The sequence below is a fragment of the Amia ocellicauda genome, chromosome 13 (genome assembly GCF_036373705.1).
Source record: "Amia ocellicauda isolate fAmiCal2 chromosome 13, fAmiCal2.hap1, whole genome shotgun sequence".
In the NCBI taxonomy this organism is placed as follows: domain Eukaryota; kingdom Metazoa; phylum Chordata; class Actinopteri; order Amiiformes; family Amiidae; genus Amia; species Amia ocellicauda.
The window spans coordinates 6,352,724-6,376,245 of NC_089862.1; the positions used below are offsets into that span (position 1 = coordinate 6,352,724).

The following is a 23,522-nucleotide window of genomic DNA, read 5'->3' on the forward strand; positions in this document are numbered from 1 at the left end:
AATATGTTAATGTTAAAATATAAAATGTCCACCTCAGAAGTTTCTACCTGAATCTTCTTGTTTCTTAAGAGAAGCCAGACCTTAAAAAAAAAAAAAAGAAAAAAAAAAAAAAAAAACCTGGAAAGAATCTGGTAAGTGATTACAAATGTCAGGCTAGTGAAGGCTTGCATGCTTATGCACTAACACCAGGGAAATCAATTAACAGTAAAGATCAACAGTCAGATCAATAATCCACTAATAGCTGCAACAGCATGACGGACTGAATGATTTGGTTAATTAAACCTCTCATATGTTTTTATATATCACAGCATTAAAAAAACATTTGTGACAAAATGAAAGCCCATAAATACCCAGTGGAAAGAAAGTTCAAGAAAAAGAACTGAATGGGTAGCCATATAGTTATGCTAATTACACGTGGTCTCACAAACACAGCTTCAAACAATTATTTTACACCAAATGGGATGAGTTGGAGAGTACAGTCCTTGGCGTGACAGATGCTGCACTGCAGAGAGAGAAATGGGAGCTAGGAGTAGATATAATACAATTTCTTTTCTGGAATGATTTTGGAGGAATATGAGAATTCTACATTCTAAACATTTTGTATTTTTTGGTCTCTGAAATTAAAAGGATCTTACAAATATAGAACAGATTTCCATTAAGATATGAAGCAAACACATTTAGATGCGTTGGACAGAATTACAAACTACAGGGCTTGGTAACAGTCTAATATTATGCCAAGTAACTAGAGTGGGCATAACAGATGGATAGGCTGGACAGTCAGTACCTGGTAAATGATGTAAGGGGAAAATTGATGATGTCACAGAATTAAAACCCTCCTTTAAAAGGGCACACGGTTGGCTTAAAATTGGCAAAACAATGTTTATGGAAAGGAGGTAGAGAGATTGAACTACCATTGTCCTTTTTCAGTCCCCAACAGATGAAAATTTGTATTAAAAATAATTATATATATATATATATATAATTTGTTTTAAAAGTAGTTCCTATTTGAATTTCTTTTTTGTTTCCGCTCAAACAAAACAACAATCTGCAAAATGATTTAGGGAATAAAACAAGGGTGAATCCATGTGTTCAGCTTTGATCATTAATATGAAGGTATGAAAACATAGAACATACATATGGAAAAAGACAAGTGGCACACCATGGTAAAACCAAAAATGGAAATTACTGTTTTACACTTAAACAATTGTAGCATTATAAAAGGCAACAGTCTACTAGTATCCATTTTGCTTTCTGCCTAAAACCCCCTCACATGTACATGAGGATTTACAAGGCTAGTTACACACATGAACCACAATAGCCAAAGAACACACCACTCATTTAAAACATATTAGATGTTGGTTTTAAATACATTCTATAATCTTCCATTTTGCATATTAAGTGGTCACTAAACAGGGTTTTAAGGTCTCACTATTGTATGTCCAGTATGTAGGCTGGTAATTACACAGCAACATAACTAGACCAGGCAAAAGATTAACAGAAGCCTAACAAACAGAAGGACACCAAAATGAGAATACGCTGAAAGTTCCTTGGCAGAGCTCTTGCAAAAGAAACACCATCTCTGAATCAGTTTCAAAGAAATAACATTAGCTTTTAAAATGGCACAGTTGAACTTAATCTAACAAGGAGGATTCTTATACATATAGATAGGTATTCATGTGTGTATTGTGTGTGTGAAGGGTTGTTCCTGTATATGAATCCACAGCATACCCATAGAAATTCAAACTAAACCATTAACTAAGTGTTAGACTAGTGTAATACCCTGCCCAATCAGAAATGGCTGGTGTGCACCTTAACGGCTTAATAGAAAAAGTTAACTATATAAGAAAAAACATACAGAACACAGACATGACATTTAAAGGCTTGTGTGTTATAAATACAATACAAATATTGACCACACAACCAGTTTTTTCATTGTTTCGTGTTTTTAAACAGGAAAAAAGTGGAATGCATAAATTACAAACCTGAACTTCTTGTGATGAATGGTTTAATCTTTCTTGTGGAATAATCGGCGAAGCTGAGGTATAATGGCATGCATGTTGCTTTTGGGAAAGTTAAAATAATTCTTGTGAAACTCTTGAAATGTACATCAAGCGTAATCACTAGCGAGTTCCTTTTAACGTATGTTGAGGGTGAAGGGCACAATAGATGCGTTTTAATCAGAACTTGACATCTGATGCTGCGATAGACATGAAACAACAAGGGTGAAATAACAGCCTTGTGTCACGCGATTTCCTAGGCTTTCATAATGCCAATCCACACTGGTGCCAGTGATGACCAATCCTGTGACAGTCTCAAGGCAGCACCATTCGATCGTCTTGGTCAATAGGAAGCTCTGTCCTGGCATACATTTTTTACAATGTGCAAATGAGGATTTTCAATGCCATTACATGCACATTGTTTAGACAGGATCTTGTGCGTAGAACCAGACAATGGGTTCTTTGCTTTTACAGCGAAGCATGTTCATCGCACTGTATTTCCAAAGAACCGATGGATCAGCACTGAAGACTTCTAATTTAATGGTAAGTTTTCCTAAACTTTAAAATAAACTTCAGACAGTGTAATTGTCGTGTCATCGTTAAACACAGTATAGGCTGACCACATGTAGGCTATAAAGGTTTTCATTCCACAAGAAAGCATTTATTCCCCCGCAATGCAAGTCATTTCTTTCAAACCTGCATGGATATACAAATAAACTCTCTGGATTTGAATGTTGCTGCCATTTTTCGTTTTGCTTTATTTACCTAAATGCTAAATAGTACATATCTGCAGTCTATCTTACGACCATGATTTCTAAAGTAAGACAAGACTATGCAAGTGGTCAAACTGAATTATATATAAGTCTTACAGGCTTGCACCCAAAGCCAAACAAAGCTTTACAAATCTAGCCCTGTGGTAGTGTCTTAACATAGGGGCAGTGGAATGTGCATGAAAAGAGAACAGTCTCTACAAGTAAAGGCGAGAGGCAAGTCCTTTACAAAGGCTTACAACAAGTCATGTGAGGTGTTAGTCATTGGTTAATTTCAATAACGAACAGAAGACATTCAGGCCAGTCAGCAGCAGTCCTCACACTGGACTATGTTGAGCACCTGCACAGCAATCAGGCTTTACAAATTGGCTACTGATGGGTTACATATTTGCTATCTGGTCTAAGAGCCAAGAGCTAGCTAACATTGGCAGAGAAGTGGCAGGCAGCCCCACAGAGCCTGGGCTTAGTCGACTGAGCACCCTGCCGAAACAACAGCTTTCCTGTCAATTGTGAGCGTGTGTGTGTGTCTGTGGGGTAAATAAATAAATAAACAAATAAATAAAAATCAGTCCTGCAGACATTTAATAGAGGAATGCCTCCATGGCTTTTTGAGAAAAAAACTGTGGTAGTAATTAAAACAATACAGGACAAAATGACAAACCTAAACTTGGAAATATTAAAGAAAGAGTTCTTGTTGGTGTTGAGTGTTTGTTTTTCACTTTTAAACCACAGGCTCATTGACATAAACCTTCCTGTCACATTCCCACGAAACCTTCACATTGCACATTTTATTTATTGTATTATTAGGGAAAACGGGAATAAACAAAATGGCAAAAAACTGAAAAAACTTAAAAATAAAATGTGCATTTTTATATTTTATGTTGAATCAAACAAATCAACTATTTCTGGGGTACTGTGGTTATATCAGACAATGCATGCAACTTAAAAGGAAAAAAACAAACAAAAAAAACCTAACTAATTTTAATGAATGCCTCAATATAGATTTATATATATTTTAGCTGCATGCGCTTTTTCTCCTAGGTGTATTTTCATAGGAAGAATGCTTTGGCTCATGTTATACATCGACAATAGCATTCAACATGTTATTATTAGAAAACAATCAAATCCTGCTGCTGGTTAGAATAACTTACTCCGAATATAACTCACACCCAGAGAATGCCCTGGTAGTGTGTGCATCTTTCACAGCTTATTTGACCAGCCAGGATCATCTAACCAAGTTCAGGTGGCATTCTGTGTGCAAGGCCACACTTACAGATGCTTCGTACTTATCCCTGCCTTATTGTCTTCCGGGTTTAAATAAGCTTTGAAATCCGACGAGGAAGCGTTACAATCATACATCTCTGTTGAGGAACAGTGGCTTTGGACAGGTGTCTCCCAGTATCCCTGTGTGAGGCTGCAGTCTAGTCACTGCTCCATGGTGCTGGGATTTGTGTGTGTTGAACGTAAGCTCAACACACCTGCATTTCATCAAAATAAACAGTCCGTCTAAAAGGAAGTCTGTCAAGAACCTTTCGGCTTTGTTCCTCCACATCTGAACTCTGGAAAATTCAGGAATTATTTTTTCGGGGGGATGTTTTTTTGTTGTATTCAAATCTTTGTTATTACGTTTTCCAAGAACGGCCCCAATCCCAGTGCCCATCCCCAGTTTCACTAAACTATGGGGCAGGACCAAACGTATTATTGCCTTTGAATTGATGAGCAGTTCAAGCAGCATTAGTAATCTACAGAGCAACAATGCAAGTCTCTAAGTGGGTTCATGTTACACCAGGCTGGTTACAGACAAGCAGCAATTATAAGAACCGCTGCTGACGAGGAGCAGAATCGCGCCGCTCGGATGAGAGAGGAAGATCAGTGCACATCTTTTAGAAACACAAGGGGACGAACAGCAATGCGTGAGCAGCTGAATTAACAAAAGGGAGGTATAAAAATTATGCTGACTTCAGCTGGTATTATTCTTTGTGTGACTTTGGACAGCTTAGGAGAAAAGAGCTGCATTTCATTGCGGCTTTGTTTCTGGTCTTGAAACCCCCTTTGTTCTTTGTTGTACACACTGTTTCTCCATACACAAATGGAAATGAACCAGAAAAGGCGCACGTTTATTTTCAGTTGCTTGATCCCCTTGCCTTATTTCTGATTTTGCTTTTGAATGCACACCGGTTAGATAGCACAGGTAACTTCCTTTTGTGTGCATATTGTTGGATCGTTACTCATTATTGACGTGTGAATTACAATGGCACACGGTGCAGGGCTGCTTTTGTTTGCCTTCCCCCCCCTGCAGGCCACACCAGGGCTTACATTTATTTCCCCTCGCCTTGGACTACATTCATGTTGCATTTTTTTGTTATTTTTCCATTTATTTTATCTCCCTTCAGGCTGATTAGCTCAGCCCAGCCAACTCTTACTTCACACAGACTCCACAGTGATCACCGACTCCCCACTGAGCTGCAGAGTTGTGGCAGGGGTACACAGACTGGCACACTCCTCTGGTGCCGTGCTGCTGGTCTGGCAATTTTGCTGTGCTTGGGTGGCCTGGGCTCTGTTTGAACAGTCCACGCTGTCGTGCAGGAAACCGGCAGCCTCCTTCCCCTCCGTCTCCTCCCGCTCCTCGGCCTCCTCCTCGTCACTCTCCACCTGGCAGCGGCACACCTCGATGCCCGAGTCCCCGGTGAGCCTACGGTGTCGGAAGTGACTCTCGTCGGCGTCTTCGTCCCCTTCGATGTCCGAGCCACAGCACACATGGCACTCCGGCTCGAAGAAGTCCACATTGGAGGAGAAGAGGGCATGCTTGGGGGGAGACTGAGCTGGTTTCAGGGATTGGGGTTCCTTGCTGGTCTCCTCGCTCGGCGCCTTGTCCGGCAGTTCAGCCAGCGTGGAGGCCCCCAGAGGGTCAGTGAGATCTGCGGCAGGGGTGGTAGGAGACAGGGCAATGGCGGCGGTGGTGGTGGTGGTGGCTACACTGGGCGGCCGGGAGTCTCCTGCTTCGCTGGGCGTTGTGGCATTGCTGGTGTCGGTCTCGTCAGTAACCTGCACGGAGAAGGAGGTGCTGCTGGGGGAAGAGGCGGAGCAGGACTCGCAGGAGCAGCTGGTGTAGTTGTCAGAGCTCTGTGAGGAGGTCATGCCACTGGGCCCTGCATGTGCATACTGCCCCCCCTGCAGGGCAAACACCGTGCTGTAGGGAGGTGGCGGTGTGTTGGGGCGAGCTGCAACCTCCTCATAGGACGGCAGCTTAAACGAGGCCAGGAAACCTGAAAGAGTGGAAATCGAGAAACAGAAATCGTAACCTATCAGAAGTTTCAGAAATATGATTCCCTTATTTTTTTCCCTTAAAAAAAAAATCCCTTATTTTGCACATTTGCCTAAAAGGAGTGTTTACAGGTGTTAAATCAGGTCAACAAAATCCTTACAAACTGTAAACAAAATTTAAAAATGTGTTGGGTTATTGAGTCTATGGTCCCAAGATCATTCCACTAGATCACCTTTCAGATGGCTTAATAAAATTGAAATTAGAGGCCTTATTAAAGCTGAAACAACATCTGCAAGATTAGACTCCTGCTGAGGCAGTGGGACTTGGGGAGGAAGAGGTCTTGCCCAAGGTCATGCGGCGAATGCTGTTGTGGAACTAGTATCCACTTTCAGTGTAATTAGGCCATTTCTACATAATTTATAAAAGTGTTGGATAGAGCATTGCTACTCTCCATTTTCTATTGGGGCTGAATGACCTATTTTAACAGTAGGACTCAGAGGAGGAGGCAAACTATTTTCACTGAAATGGGCTGTGGACCTGCAGGCAATGTCATTAGGGTAACACATTAACACGTTTGATCATCGTTCTGTTTCTGAATATTAAGTGGTAGCATTTGGTTCAGATTTTTTTTTTTTTTTTAATAGTATAGTGTATACACATATTTCATATGTAAAACACGTGGTCACATGATCGTGTCAGTTATTCACAAATGGTTCAATACAACTGGCCTACAATCATCAGCAGGTGGAAAACTACTAGCGTCTAGAAGGGGTTAATTGATGGTGCACAGTATGCACACCAAACAGAAGAAATCATTGCAAAGGTGATCACATGGCTTTGTAATGCACAAGGCAGTTGTTGTTGGACAGGAAAATCAAATCCAGAAGGATTTGGGATAACAGGCATCCACTTCTACAGGGCAGGGATCAACTTTGCTTGACAGAGACTGTCCAACAAAATGGGCAATCCTCTCTTCAGCAACTGCGCAGAGGCACTGATCACAGATGGCAGAAGACCCTTCCATGTGAACTACGTGAGGGAGCTGTATTATCTATAGTTTCCTCACTCCAGAAACAGACTGTCAGCCAAAAAACAAAAGATTTGTTTCATGTGGTGTCTAGGGCACTGGGATGTAAGGATGAACCAGCAGGAGGGGGAAAAGGTTACTTGGTACAAAGAATCCTGATTTTTTGCTTTCTTTTATGACCAATATGCCTCGTGTTCTTAATTTGGAAGTAAAGAGAACAGACTTTACTAACACAACTTTTGTCATCCACTCAGTATGGGCAGAAGATAATTTGGATTTTACATGATACAAGTAATCACTGAAACTACCCTAACTGAACAATATATAAAAGGTAACATCAAAAGACAGGGGTATGACATACTTAGGTCCAGCATGGAGGCAGGGTAGTTGCAGGCCCCGTGGTAAGCAATAAGATTGATCTCTCTCTGTCGCTGTTGCTGCTGGATGCGCAGTTTTGCCCGGCGGTGTCGATATGCACAGCAGCAGCTGAATAAGATGAGAACGGTCCAGAGCAGCCAGAACCCTGGAAGACACAGAGGCCAAGCTAATCACCAGTTCTTTCCTCTCACAGAAACACCGCAACTGCACACTACAAATAAAAGCGGGAAACCAAGCCAAGACTTAAAGAGCTGAATCATGCAAGGCAAGGGAATGCCAAGTCTAAAACTCTTACATTGTTTACCTTGGTTTTGTCCTTTTGAGAAAGTTCATTTAAAAAAAAAAAAAAAAAAAAAAATCCTAGTAAGTATAGCTCCATGTCTTTTCATCACAGCAGGGGGGTATAGTGTGGATTTGACACTAAATCTCGATCCCGCACTCCATGTAGAGGCTATTACACACATGAACACACTCACTAACAAACACACATTCATTGTTTGTGGGTGTTCGTTTGTTCAATTCAAAGCGGCCATTAATTGTACTATTAGCAGTCCTACCTGGGAGGGATTGTGCCAACACGACAGGCTTGTGGGTTTTTTGTACAGTCCAGTTAAATTAGCCGGTGTGTTATCATTTGCCAATGAACACTCGGGCAAGACAGCAGAGGAGATGCCTAGCTCACCCCACTTAAGTATCGTTTTTTCACATCTTCTAGTTTAACTAAGAGATGTATCGATTGTTTACATGGTTACTTGTTTAGCTAAGAGTTAGCTATATTTTGCACCTGTATTGTAGTAACAACAGCGACTGTTTGTTAGTAAATTAGCAACTGACTTAATGCACTTTTTTCTTAGATTGACATGCAGTTTCTGTAAATCCTCTTCTCATTCTCCTTGATCTCTCTGCAGCATTTGACACTGTTGATCACTCCATCCTCTTCTCCTGCCTCGCTGACCTTGGAATCTCTGGGACTGCTCTCACCTGGTTCTCCTCCTACCTCAGCGACCAGACCTACCAAGTGACATGGCGAGGCTCCTCATCCACCCCCCAACCTCTCCTCACAGGCGTTCCCCAAGGCTACGTCCTGGGCCCGCTCCTGTTCTCTCTCTACACTCGCTGCCTGGGTCCCCTCATCGCATGCCATGGTTTCTCCTACCACTTCTATGCAGATGATGCCCTTCCTGTCTTTTCCCTCTTCTGACCTCATCCCCTCTTGCATCTCTTCTTGTTTGTCTGCTCTCTCTGCCTGGATTCACTCACACCACCTCAGCTCAATCTCTCCAAATCTGATCTCTTCTTTCCCCCCTCCTTCCTCACCTTCTGCTGATCTCTCCACTTCAATTCCTTTGGAATCTACGACATTCTCTCCTTCTTCTGCTAAGAACCTAGGAGTCACCCTCGATCCTGCGCTCTCCTACACCCAGCACATCACCACGCTGACACGCACCTGTAGCTTCTTCCTGAGCAACATACGCCAAATCCGTCCCTTCCTCAATGACTACTTGACTCAGCTGCTTGTCCAGTCACTGGTCCTCTCCCGCCTGGACTACTGCAACTCCCTCCTGGCCGGCCTGCCTGCATCCACTACCTGCCGCTCCAGCTCATCCAGAACTCTGCGGCTCATCTGGTATTCTCTCTGCCCCGATTCGCACTCGCTACTCCACTGCTCCGCTCCCTCCACTGGCTCCCGATACCGGCATGCATTCAGTTCAAGACATTGACCCTCACCTACCGCTGTCTCAACCACACTGCACCAAGCTACCTTCAGTCCCTCGTCTCCCCATACATCCCCTCCAGACCACTGCGGTCTTCCGGTGCCAGAAGACTAACTCTGCCTCCTCTGCACTTTCCTTCCTCCAGAGCCACTCCTTCTCATCCCTGGCCCTTGAGTGGTGGAATGACCTTCCCACTGAAGTCAAGACAGCAGAGTCCTTGACCTCCTTCGGGCGATTACTCAAGATGCATCTTTTCAGACTCTACTTGTAATTTAGTCATTCATTCTCCTGTAAGATTGCACTTTACAAAATTTTTTTCATACTACTTGCCTTGCGTTACTAGTACTCGTGTTATTTTGAGTTCCCCTATGCTCCCTTTCCCTTGGCCCTTGACTGTGACCTAACATCTTGTCTGCACTCTGCTTTTACAATCCAGGTTGTAAGACCTCATATATTGTATACACTTCTGTAAATTGGAATTTGTCAAATGTATTATGCTTAGAATTGCACAGTATTATGTAAACTGGAATTCGTAATATGTTTTATGCCTTGAACTGCACTGTATTTTTGCAGTTTGTTTGCTTATATTTTGTAAGTCGCCCTAGATAAGGGCGTCTGCCAATAAATAAATATTATTATTATTATTATTATTAACAATGATGCTGCCTAGTCCTGCAGGCTCCCAGTGAGTGAAAGGGGTCACGGTGTTATGCAAAGATAAGGATCGCTTAGACAACTGTCTCTACTCAGAGTCAGAGTAATTCACTGAATTGTTTTTCAGACTGATTTACTGCTGCCAGCCTACACCTCTGATAGAAGAAGGCAAAACTGCAAAAGGGACCCGGAAGCCCAGTATTTGCCAGGATTCTGCTGGGTGTAGCACTACAGGCTTACTCACACCAAAGCTCGTAGTAGTAGGTGCAGCAGCCCGTCTCCCCACAGCAGTGGCCGGTCTCGCACAGATAGCCCGCGTTGTTGTTGACTCCAGGGCAGTACTTGGGGCTAGCAATGATGGGTTGGCTACCACTGCCCTGGTACTCCACACCCTGCAAGAACCATGCCCGACAGATTAATATCAGCACTGCCCTCGTACAACACATCACCTTCTACCAATTTCATTCTGTAATGCCGGACATTAGATAAGTTTTACCCAACTGTATGAAAGGAATGTCCACATACTCAGTTAGTTAATACCAGGGATAATGACCCTAGGCTGGAGATAAAATGGCAATTTCTATCGTTTATTTTAGCTGGCAACTAAACAATGACAGCTGAAAAGCATTTGCTTAATGTGGTATATGTACATAAATCAACAATTGTATGACATTTTAAGATAGAATCTGTTTCCAGGAATGGTTTTAGATAATGTCACAGCAACTGGAATAATTGTGTGAACCAGAGTGTGGCCATGCTAAACAAACAGGCATGGAGCATTTAGTCTTTTTCATCTGTTTCTCTTTCCCAAAAGCATTTGCGAATTTGTCATTTTCCACTTTATTTTGGTAACAAAATAACAGAACATTATTATAATACTTCCTTGGCAAATGCTCATACCCAGGGCAACAATTCAATATATCATAAGTCCTGCCTGAAGTAAATCAACTAAGAGGAAGTACAAAATTCAGTACAGGATTCAATGGGGTAGTGCAAATAAAAGCAGAAATGTGGTAATTGGATCTCTACCATAGGTAAATGTAACTGTTACAATTAAGGCATAAAAACCTGGAATAATTAGCACAGATACTGAAAGGTGCTATAGTAGGGATCATGAAGATGGAAGCAGGTAAATGCAAGTTAAGAAAGTGGGCTAACAGTTGAGTGCTCTATGATCCAGAAGAGGTGGGTTTACAGGTTAAGAGCAGGCACTGGAGGTGACCAGGGCCTGGACAGTACTAATCTCAATGGGTAGATCATTGCACTACTCGGGGGCGAGGGTAGAGAAAGAGACAGAGGTATAAAAGAGGATGTAGGGGTCAGAGGGGGGAGAGGAGATGAAGATCTGAGTATCATCTGTATAGCCATGGTATGATAAACCATATGATACAAAGGAGGAGATCCAGAGTGTGGGTGCAGAGAGATAACACAAGGTGGTGCAGGACAGATCTTTGAGATGCACAAGAGAGGGTGAGAAGTAGAGGAAGAGCCATGCCACACTACCTGGTGGGAGCAGGCAGAGAGGCAGGAGGAGAGCCAGACAAGGTCAGTGCCAGATATTCCAAGATTAGCAAGGCGGGATAAGTGAATGAAGTGGTCAACAGTGTCACGGGCCACAGAGACGTCAAGAAAAATTAGGACAGGGAAAAGAGAGCCAGCACGAACAGAGTTACTGACACATACGAGAGCAGTTGTGGTGGATATACATCTATATAAATTCACACACTCATATCAATATAGATTGTAGTACATTTTTATAATAATAATACTACAATTATTATTAATATTAATCAGTTTAAAATATTCCAATGTGTGCTCTTTTCTACTGCACCATTTCCCACTTAATAAATTCAGGCAATTAAGAAACAAAATCTTTAATTCTGCATGTGTAACACAAGCAGACACAATGAAATAAGCGAGACAAACTGCAGAAGATAGAGTTGTCAATTAATAACACGTGATTAATTTTGTTAATGTCAATCTATGGTGCCAAGAAAAATACTGCTTAAAATGGAGTCTCCAGCCTAATAAAAAAAAAAAAGTCACCAAGCTAGTGTGGAGTTAATAGCCGTGCAGCATTCACAGAGTAGGGCAAACAAGCTCAATTCAAGAATAATTAAAGGACTAGGCAATAGGCACCGCATCTTGCTCCTATTTCCCATCTCTTCTGCTCCCAGTGATTTTTAGCAAATAACCACACTACACCAGCTCCAGCTGCTTCTGAACAGAGCCCTCCAGCCCAGCCTATGCAAGGAATGCGAGGAAATGAGGTGAGAAAGTGTATTAGTGTTGTACAGCCTGGAGTGCCATGTTCACAAATGAGCTGCATCTAAAATAGCACCTCTCCCAAGACAAGCTGGTAGCAACCATGTATTTTTTTATCAATGTATTTTAGGTTTAAAGGGAAAAAAGCATGGAATTTAACCAGAAAAAATGAGAAATGTTTGATTACACAGTTATGGAATGACTAAACACTGGAAATGCTGTAGTTCTTTTGAGCATGACCTGTTCTTCGAGAACTCTTCTCACACTGTGTTGGCTCGAATAGTAAGTCTCCATGGCATAGAATCTTTATTTTTCTTCAATGATTAATTTAGCTTAATTCATATTTTTCATAAAGTGTGACTGTACTTATCAGTGATATTTCAGAGTTTGCTGAAGATTCCAGTTGATTGATCAGAGTTAAGACAGGGCTGTGTAAGCCTTTGGCTGCCACTCCATACACATCAATAGAATGTCAGTCAAATGTTTTAACACCCCAGGTGGGGAAGGCTTAGTTCTCCACACGCAAGTGACTCATGTGGCTTCTCAGGTGCTTGCAAGAACAGTGTTTGCCACTCCATGTGCAAAAAAAACCTGCGATTGGTGGACTCAAACATTTTGGGCTTGCAGTGCAAACAGCACCTGAGGACGGATGCGTTGTGCCATCCCTCCTGAAGCACTGGAACTGGTGTGGTGCAAGCCTGTCCTTTATTCTGTCAGCAGGTCAGCACCTACATTTTCTAGGCAATGAGAGGTGAGCGGTATCAAGTCAGATGCCAGATTTAAGACGCCATCACAGACACACCTCTGCACAGCCCAAATGAGCGTCAAACACACTACTTCAAAACCTGTCCACAGAGTGTGCTTTGAATATGATCAGCTTTTTAGTGTCATGAATGAAATGGCCTCTCCATCCCTAGTACTTGGCCCAGTGTCTTTGTTTAACAGCAAACACTGTGCCAAGTCTGCTATTTGAAAGAGAGTTATCAATAAAGAATACATATTCCTTACCTTGTTAATGGTTGCAAGATCAGGGTCCTGCGGGGATACTGTCATCTTAAGAAATCAGAAAGATGTTAATAATTGACTTTTGTTCAGACTATCTGTAATACAGCAGCTGGGCTGTTCAGCACTCTTGGTCTTATCCACGTTCTTATTAAACTCTGCTCCCTCACTCTCCTGATTACTTATATATTGATAGCACTTATACATAATGCACATATATAATGTTATTTATAGTCCCACAACATCAGATCAACTAAACGGACCAAAAGCTGAAAATGTCAAAATTCATACCCGGAGTAGATCTATGCCAAAATCTGTATTCTACATATGGGTATAGAACCATTGCTTTATACAAATGTTGCCCTTTTGAGAGATGTTATTATAAGTAGAAGAGGAATGGAAGCTTGCCAAGTACCAGCACCACTGAATACCAAGTACCACATAACCACATTTTAACATTCAGTGTCTCTGAAACTGTATGGGGTGGAGAAATAAAAATGTATACTAACTTAGCACTTACCAATAACAGCCCAAGTGTTAGTGAAACAGAGTAACAAAAACAGTTCGAAATTAAGATTGAGAAGGACTCCTGTGACCCCCAGTGTTATCAACGACAACAGCATTAGTCCTCCATATGGTCAGGCGCTATACTGGTTTCCTTAATCTCTCCTGTGCTAGTATGACAACCGTATCACAGAGCTCAACAGAATCACAAAGAAAAAATATGAATAAGTAACAAAATTATCCTTACCTTAGTAATTGCAATATCGGGGTCCCGCAGGGATATTGTCATCTGTATTAAAAGAGAAGAATTCATACTCTCAACTGGTTATGCCCGTTAGGTGCCAATGAAAAGGTGCAAACAGGCATCAAGATAGCACCTCCCTGAAAGGTATCATTCACAGAGAGATAATGCTGTGTAAAATGGCTGTGAGAAGTTACACTGTCTCATTTAATCTGAGTGTACTGTATGGGCTATATGTCATTTGTTGCTTTTAATAAATATGTATCTTCTAAATTAAGTCTCTGTGAAAATCACCTGCAAGCACTTGTCCATAATGATGGAATAAGCATTTCCAAATTTCCTAGCTGCCCATGTGACATGTGCTTCATGTGTTTTAACATCTTGTTGAGAAGAAAATAACATAATTACAACCAGTGGTGCATGATTAAAGAAAGCATGAGATGTCTCCTTCAGGACTGGCCCCGACTAGGATATACAAAAAAGGCAATACCAATCTTTCAATGTTTGTTTAGGCTTGTGAAAGCAAACCTCAGGAAGCTTTTCTTAGTTTTTAAAAGGAATTAGGTTGAACAAAACTTAAACAGGATTTCAGCCCATTCATAAACTAAATGTCAATGAAAGGTTTTCAACACTCTAAAGACAGTCAAACACAAGATCATTTTCACCACTCCTATACAATAAAAACGTGGCTAAACACACATACACATTCTGCTCAGTAAATGCTTAATTACCATTTGCAGTGAGCTTTAGACAAAACATAAGTCCAGCAACATCAGATCAATTAAACAGACCGAAAGCTGAACACTTCATACCGGAGTCACAAAAGCAAGCGAAAGAGCAACAGCTTTTGCAAATAATACAGTCTAGCTTTACCAATATTGTGTTTGAGTCAAGTAAAGTATGAAGTCACTAAGTACAACATGCACTATTTACACTTACACCACAGTAAATACTTGGATACTTAGAACTGTGTCAGTAACAGCTGTAGTTCTAATAAAACTATTGCCAGCATAAGGTCCTGCCTCTACCTAAAATGGAAACACTTTACCAACAAATTTACATTCATTCTTATAACAGATTGTATTATAATTACTGTGATGGGAACAACAGATAAAGTTGTTCTACATTTGTGATTTGCGAGTTAACCTTCATTTGCATGGTATTGGTCATGAAAAACACTGGTTCATTAAACTTATTTAGACTTGAATTCCTGTCATCAAACTAAAGCTAACATTTAGTCTAACCTTTTATGTTTAAGGCATATTTTGGGGAGGGGGTCATAGATCGTCTCTATTGTTTAAAAAAAAAAAATGTCTGCCTTGCATTTGTCTGAGACACTTATGCAAAATGAATGGCTTATGAGTCTAATTGCGTTTGTCATTACAATTTTAAGTGACCAGCCAAACTTTTAAGATTACAATCCCTTATTTAAAACAATTAGCTGTGACATTAATACAATTTTCAATATACTGTAATTAAACAAAGCAGGAGGCTTTTCCTAGGAGTCCAGATTATGAAGATTAAAATAACATTTTTGCTGTGGGATTTAGCATTCAATTTTCCCTCAGAGACAGAATGCAATGCAAATCTGTAGTTTTGTCAGCAGGCACAATATTGGCTACTGTGTGGCTCTGCAATTCCTCAGCACTGCAGTACATCAGGGCAAGCATCTGTTAATACAGCCAATTATTGATTCAGAGGCAGAACTCTGTGCCCTGAAAAACCAGGCAGAAGCAGATTGAGAGATCTGAATTCAATCAGCGATCAGGCTGATGCAGACAGAAAGCCCTTACTGAACACACAGGTGTCCAAAACTTATTTGGACAATGTGCATTCAGGTAAACAGATTACAAAAAATAAGGCAACACATTGATCAATATATCAACAATTAATTCAAAGGCCTGCAAACACAGAACACAGATTTTGGTAAACAAAACAGACTTCCGTTATCTACAAGCAAGTAGCCTCATTTATTTAATCTTACTAATTTCAGATATTCCCCAAAGAGCTTCTACTCCACAGCTGTTTGGACGAGGTGGGGGCGAGTCAAATGGAAGATACCGAAGATACCTTCCGTTAGCACTACGGTCAGCATGAGGATGTTTCAAAAGCCTCAGAAATGACAGATGCATGTTTACATTGATAAATCATGCTTTCCTTTTTTTTTGGAATCCAGACAAGTAAGCACAGGGATTTCATTTATACCAACCATTTAAGATCTAATGATAACCTCACACAGGAAAATTTTGCGAGGACACTCAATCCTGCTATAGACCACCATGATTTCACCACACATTAAAACTTATTGAATATAGTATCAGATGTTTCAAGATCCATTTCCCCTTTGGGAGTCTGCACTGCAATTGCCTGAACTTCCCTGCCAAATATTATGTTTGTTTGTCTGTTTAAATAACAGTATTGTGCGTTTTTGTTTTTTTTAGCAATTGTAGAAAAAAAAATCACAGTCCATGCCCAAGTGAATGGTTCCAAGATCCTGAACTAGTAATTGCCTTGGCTTGTATTGCAGCAGCATCTATGCAGCCTGGACATTGCTGGTCCCAATGCAGACTGCAAAACACACATGCTGTGGCCTACATTCCCCTTAGGCAGCACAAAATGAAGGTGTATTGCTCTCTGATGGCAGGACAAGGCACAGAGGAGAACTGGGATGGACACTGGGAAGTTACTGACTTCAGCAACGAGGTGGGGGGGGATAATACAGGATTTATAAAAATGAATTAAAGGAAACACCCATTCTCCCTGGGCTATGGCAGCATGAAGTGGCACCACCAATCCTTTCAAATTATTAAAAAGCTTTCATGAGGAAATTTTGTGAAGCTGCTTCTATTTAAATTAAATCCCAGAATCATCATTTACACAATCAGCTTCCACTGCATCAGACAGCTGCAGTCCTTTCATACTCCAAACAGGAGGTTCTACACTAAAAACACTTTTCAGGATAAGTAAGAAAAACAGCTCAACATCTTTGACAGAGGTGTATCCCCAACATAAAATACCCTGAGGATCTAACTGGGACCTAGTTTGTAAAGTACGTTAATAATGCAACAAAAAGCAAGACGAAAAATAAATAAACAATCAAAAAAAAAAAACTACAGGTTCCATGTTTCATATCCAACATCACTACAATACTTAATTTTCCTGTAATGCAAATCATATTTTGTGCATGTTTAAAATTTTCCCTATGTTTTTGTGTACATTTTAGACTGTACTGCTGTCAGTATCAAAGCACATCATGACCATCATGGAACTCTTTAAAATCTTAGAAGTCCAAAGCAGAGGTCCAGCTGTTATTGCCAACATAAAATACAGAGATAAACAGATTTATTTTCGATAAAAGGAACAACTTTTTTATTTTAAGTAGATTTGAACAGGTAATACTTAATAAAAGCTCCATAGACTTGCCACTGACTAGTGTACACTAGTGAAGATTCAGGCAGCTACTATATCAGCATGGCTTGTATTACTAAATAAAAGTGAGCTCTGACAGGATAGTAGTGTTGTCATATTTCTTTTTTTTTTTTAAGTAATCCCCCCATTCATTAATTAATACACGTTAATTCAAATGGTTTTCTTTTGGGACATATTCACAGTTATTTAATTTAAAATAGCAACTGATTCTACAGATTGTTCAGTAAATAAATAAATAAATAAATAAATAAATATGCTATAAAAGTTTGAGTATGTTCTTATTAATCATACACACAACATAACCACTACAGATGTTCCAACTGCAGACAGTTATGTGAACAGCTTTGCTTTTGTGACTATTCAGCTTGTATTATGTAATCAACATTTTGTGACAAGAGCTATACAAGTGGTTTGTACAAAACAAATGCCTAGTGTAAACCTTCAACTTGTAAAAACTCAGATAAATAACTCAGATTTGATAGTTTTGTCTGAATTATGGTTGTCAATAAAGAGGGCAATAAAGCTTTTATACATACACCAAGATTTATAAACGGTAGAGAAAACATCTGTTACATCATTAAAATAAATACACTGAAAGGACTTGAGCCAAAATATAATCTGTCATATCTTTGTTCAACAAAAAGATGGCATTCATTTACTGAACAGCCACTATGCAATTATATATTTATGCAATTCTGTATAATGCATATGACCAAACTGTTCCACTACAGGAAAAAAAGACTATGATTATTATTAATAAAAAAAAAAATACTGCTATTAATATTATTTAAAATCTAATAAAGAAGCTGGGTATCAATAGATAGACTTTTTAAATTCAGAACTGCTTGTGGTCATGGCCTGTTTGGATGGGAGTTAGTCTGTCTTTCCTTGTGGTCTTCTAGAGAAGAACTCATTATAGGCCTTAATATTTATGCTATAGGCCCTATTCGAGTTTTGGATTTTTTTTCCCAGTGACTGTTGATGCTATGAAATGTTACGAAAACTGAATACATTTTTAACCCATGCAAAGACATCAGATCTGCTGTGCTCAACCCTTTAAAGGTACAGCTTGACAGTAATGTCTACAATGGCAGAACAAATAAAGTACATTTTAACTTTTTGTATAAACATGTTCAATGGCTCTTATACCCGTCTTTCCGTCATGAACTACGTTATGCATTACACTATGGGAAAGAAACACATGAACACAATTGCTTTGAGAGTGTTTGTGTACATTATACATTGCCAATCAATGCGTTAATTACAAGAAGCGTTAATTCTAGTTAGCAAAGGTGTCGCATAGATTGTATATTTACACATCAGCACTGGCACACAACTCGATTTCACAAAGATACTGTTGGTAATGCTGTTGTATTTTGCGTTACGTTTAATAGTAATGGAAGCAGAAAACCTCAAATGCTTAGATGATACCCATACCAATAATGTCCAGGCACAACTTTGGAGCGACTAAGCGCTTCACACAAGAAGCACATCTCCAGCTCCAGACTTTGCTGCATTGGTGCAATCTCGCTGCTGCACGACTTTCGCAACAGCAGGAGCACTTTGAAGAAATGAGCAACTTTCCATCCATCCATGTATGCAACGTGACTGCCTAGAAAGAGAAGACATGCCGACATATTTGCACTAACTGTTCATAGCCTGCGGTTTCGTGCCATGTGGAAGAGGAATAAAGTAGCTCGATCCAACATTGCATCTTTGTACTGCCACTAACTTGAGTGATGCAAACAGATTATTATTACAAATGATCAAGAAAAATCCAATTAGAATTGAAATGAATGACCCTGAACCTCAAATCGTACTCTTGGCATTGCACTGTTATCTATACCCATGTTATTATCTTTCGTGTTTACTGTATGTCAAAATGGACATAATGTGGATGAAACCTCAGACTAAAATGTATTTAGGATGCTAGAAGGGCTGCTGTATTATTAATAGGAATGCAACCTTAGCGGCTGCACCAGACGTTGCAGTAAAACAAAATAATGTTATATATATATATATATATATATATATATTGTAATAGTACTCAATATAATTATCCCTAGTATTAATAAGAAAAATAAAGAGCACTTGCCTCCACCGCATTCAGCCCTAAGCAGAACGTCAGGTTCTTCTCTGGGTCCATGGCGAAGACAACAGAGTTGACAAAAACTGAAAAAAATAAATAAATGCAGGATATTATTTCTTTAAGCCCCCATGTCTCCCTCTCTCCAGATCCGAAGCCGACCCGTCCGCCATTTCCGTCCGGACAGGACGCCCCTCCCCACAGTCTATACCAAACTTGTCACAGCGCCTGCGGCCAATCGCAAGCCGGTACCGCCTTTATTGACAGGCAACAGAACCACTGTGCGTGGAGACACCCCTGTGATGCCAGCCTGTAGGCGGGACTGTGTCCGACGCATAGCCAATCAGAGGGGTTATTTTCAGGGGGCGGGCAAGCCAGTGGTGATGTCACGAATGCCAGCCCCCAACTGGGAGGCACTCTCAAGAGTCGGCCGCTGATTGGATGCGGCTGGTCCTAGCAACAGCCGCAGAAACTGGAACTAAATAATATTGGGGAAAGAGATAGAAATGCGCTGTAATAAAATGTATGATTTGTTTTTATTTTGAACGTGTTCCATTAATGCTTCCAAACGATAAGCTCCTATTTCTTTAACACATGTTTATTTTATTTTTGTAATATTCGCGACATCCAGCTGCAAGCATATGCCAAAAGTGTGCCGTTCAGTGGTGCTGGCCCCTTGCTTCCCTGCAGCTGTAAAAACATCCCCAGTGCAATGCACAGCGACGGGACAAGAAGTGTGGCGGCAAGGTCACACAGTAGGTTACACGAGGTACTGAGAAGCTGGACGGATGTCACCGTGCGATGCGACATTTAGCCAGCTTTACTAAAAATATCTATTTTTTCTACGAAGCACAACAGGAATTCACCTCTACTGATACCAAATCAATCCGTTACGGCTGAACAAATCGAAAGCTTCACAAGGTTGATTACAAACTGACTGCAGCAGCTGTCAGTTTGCATATCTGTTATATAAAACAATCTAACGTATCTTATATAACCACAATAGTGCAGACAGTGTTTTGTTTGTTCATCTGTTTTTTGGGTGGTGGTGTAAATATGGACCTAAGGTGCTCCATGCCTGCATACCTCAACTGTATGTGACAACAAGGCACATTTACATTTGTGTTCTCTATTCTTGCCTTTCACTCATTAGTTTAAATTGGGCCAAATGGTAATTTGCCCATTGTCTCTTTTCGGCCATTGTCCAGACATGATTCTGCTCAGCAATGACATCAGGTACACACAAACCAGCTCTAATAGATGCCACATAGAGCTTGGCCATTATGTTGAAAAGCAGCCTTTAAATAAGGCCATTTTTAGAACCCATTATGTCACTAGGTTGTCAGCATTAGACAATTTTTCAGAATCAACATGGAAATGTTATCCCAATCTGTGTTCAATGCTGTGGTATAGCAACCAGACAAGCAAGGGGCACAGACTGTCCTCCTTTCCTGAACTTACAAAATTAAAGCATTATAATTGCTCAATATCTACTTTATTGTGGTAGGGGGAGGGATTATTCAAGTAAACTAATCCCAAATCTGAATGTTTTTTTTTTTTTAGGAGGGTTTGTTGTTGAATGTGTGCAATGTTTTATTCTCTTAAGAGACAGAAAGGGGTAGAGTGGGTCTTTAGTCATTTAAACTATGTGTAATCATTTGAGATACTGGTGGTTTTCCAGAACTTACAAAATGTATTAGGCAAAGGGTTATTTTCTCTGTTAAAGGTTACAAACAGTAACATGGTAATGTTAATAAGGGCTGGTTTTGTAGTTAAGCTTTGGGTTAGAATGTACATTATTAAGGCTTGATCCTGTGCTAGACCCTTCATCACACATATCAAAGGGAGCCATACTAAGATGCGCTAGATCCTTAATGAAAAAATCCCTGCTTGCTTGAACCAATGAAAGGTAAACTGTTAGTTATAGTATTTAAACCCTCAGGTTATTTAATTAGTGAAAGCATTTTGTGTGCTTTGTATATTCTGTGTATAATTGTAAGTATGATAATTGTAATTGAAAGCACTATCTCTGTAGATAGAGGTTTAATGCATGTTGTGGGCAGAATTAGGGTTTACTCCTTCTCACGAAACAAAACTCCAGAAGTATTGATAAGTATTATTATTTTGTAATCGATTATACTGAAGTAGAATGTTCAGAAGTATGTTTGTAGTTTCAGGTGCCTGCAATACAGTATATTTCTCGCCTTTAATAACATTTGAACACAAAGATGTTGTGTTTGATGTGGTCAAAGAATTGGTCACATTTATCATTGTCTGCTTTTGGAACAGCTTGCCATCATTTTATCACACGATCACTATGCAAATATCTGGTTCACAGCTGATCCTGCTGGTAGGCTTTTGCCACAGTTCAGCCTTAGATTTAATAAGGTCTTCCCTTTGTTCTGGATCATAATTTGGTTTGGTGCATGGCGAGCTCCAGAAACTCCTGTAAATGCCTCTTGTGGCTTCTGCACAGCATCACTCTCCTGCCTGAACCAGATTAAATCACCTCGTCTGGTCAAATGCCTGCTCAAAAAAGGTTCTGGCTTTTGATCAGGAAATATTTTGGGGCAAATAAAAGTTGTTGACAGCAATAATAAAGGACAACAACTAGCAAACTGTGTTTGTGCTGAAACTTTAATAGATTTACACCATATCAGTATTTTCAGTTTTTATGTAAATGTTCCTTGCTTGGGACTTTTATGGAATAAGGTTATTGTTATAATTGATTTATGCGGCTGACCGTGGTGACTAACATACAAGAAGTCAACTGCATTATACATTTCCAGGGAATTGAAAAATTACACAGAGCAAAAGTTCCATAGGCACAATGTTGGAAGTTATGCAGTGGAGCCAGAACATCAGAATACTTCAGAATGTCTGTTTTGTGGCTTTTTAATTCAATATAAATCATAAGACAATATAAAGAGAGAGAGAGAGGGATGCACTCTTAACTATTAACTATTAATTAATCATTACCTTTACTTGCAAGCTAACGTACTGGGTGACACAAACCTTTACCCAGTTGATGGGACATTATACTGTCATTCATCTGGTCGAGTAAAATTTCTGATTAAGTCCTTGGCATGTTTGTAGAGAGGAGGTGGGTTGGTGGTCTTTACTGGGGTGACAAGTCAGTGGTATGAGTGAGGATAATGAGCAATACATTTCCCACCCCCAGTACATCAGTTCTGTACATCATGTAGGCACCACTGCTTTGAAATGACTGAACTATTGTGTAGGTCAGTGCCATTGGTTTTATGTCAGTGTATTTAGCTATACAGCCATATAATTTAATTTTAATTGTGTGGGAAATACATATAACAATGCTATAACAATTGTAATAAGAACAATTTCAATTGCAGGTGATTTTACGGTAATTTCAGAATCTCCTTGATTGAACAGCCTGTCCTGTTTTACATAATAGCAAGACTTAGAACCAGTAAAACATAAGGAAATAAAGTTATTTAGCACAAACAATTATAACTCCTCTGTGAACTATACAACTCTACTTATTATATGTTATCACTACAAAATACAGTTTCTCTATGAACAGACTAAATCAAACTTTGTTAATGTTCAAATATGCTGGGAGGTATTTAGAGCAGGTTGTATTGGAAAATATTTCACCAAAGTATCTGTATCTTCTAGACCTGGGGGTGGCCAACCCTGTCCCTGGAGAGCCACAATCCTACAGTCTGTACGGGTCTCTCGAAATCATCACTCCCAATAATTGTCTCAATTAAGATGTTTAACTATTTGGATCAAACAAAAAGCAGATGGCACTGTGGCTCTGCACTGGGGCTGGCCACCACTGTTTAGACCAAATATTCTTGTCTTGGCCCTGACAAGTTAAATGGGTCTTCTGGTTTTCATTCTAACCAAGCTTCCATTACATAGCAGTAATCCACTTCTCAGCATCTTAATCGAAAGTGTGCAGTTTAATATAAATTGTGCATTATCCCATTGGCTAGAATTGTGCTTAGAATATTAGCCTTCTCACGAGATAATGTTTTATTTGTGTCATACCCCTGTGGCTTGTTCTATGCCAGATAGTAATTCAGCTCTAGTCAATAGTGTGATTAAAAGTGTACAGTTTTACACACAGCTATTATTGTAAAGTTTCGGTATCTGTGCCAGTTACACTCCATGAAGGTCACAGACACAAAGAGTAGCACAGTGTTTGCTA

General features: G+C 40.0%; 1 protein-coding gene across 2 annotated transcripts; it reads right to left on the minus strand.

Annotated features, from left to right (window-relative positions):
• Positions 1-369: 369 nt before the first annotated feature.
• Positions 370-19,530, minus strand: LOC136766374 (WW domain-binding protein 1). 2 transcript variants are annotated; one of them, XM_066719788.1, is made up of 7 exons: positions 19,339-19,530; positions 18,685-18,855; positions 13,825-13,866; positions 13,080-13,124; positions 10,051-10,198; positions 7,421-7,582; positions 370-6,033 (listed from the first exon to the last, which is right to left on the minus strand). In XM_066719788.1, the coding sequence occupies exons 3-7, from the start codon at positions 13,864-13,866 to the stop codon at positions 5,192-5,194; spliced, it is 1,239 nt and encodes a 412-aa protein (XP_066575885.1). In that variant the 5' UTR covers positions 18,685-18,855; positions 19,339-19,530; the 3' UTR covers positions 370-5,191. The 2 variants fall into 2 exon arrangements, with proteins under 2 accessions (XP_066575885.1, XP_066575884.1); XM_066719787.1 differs by lacking the exon at positions 18,685-18,855 and having other exon boundaries at positions 19,343-19,530.
• Between the last annotated feature and the right edge of the window lie 3,992 nt (positions 19,531-23,522).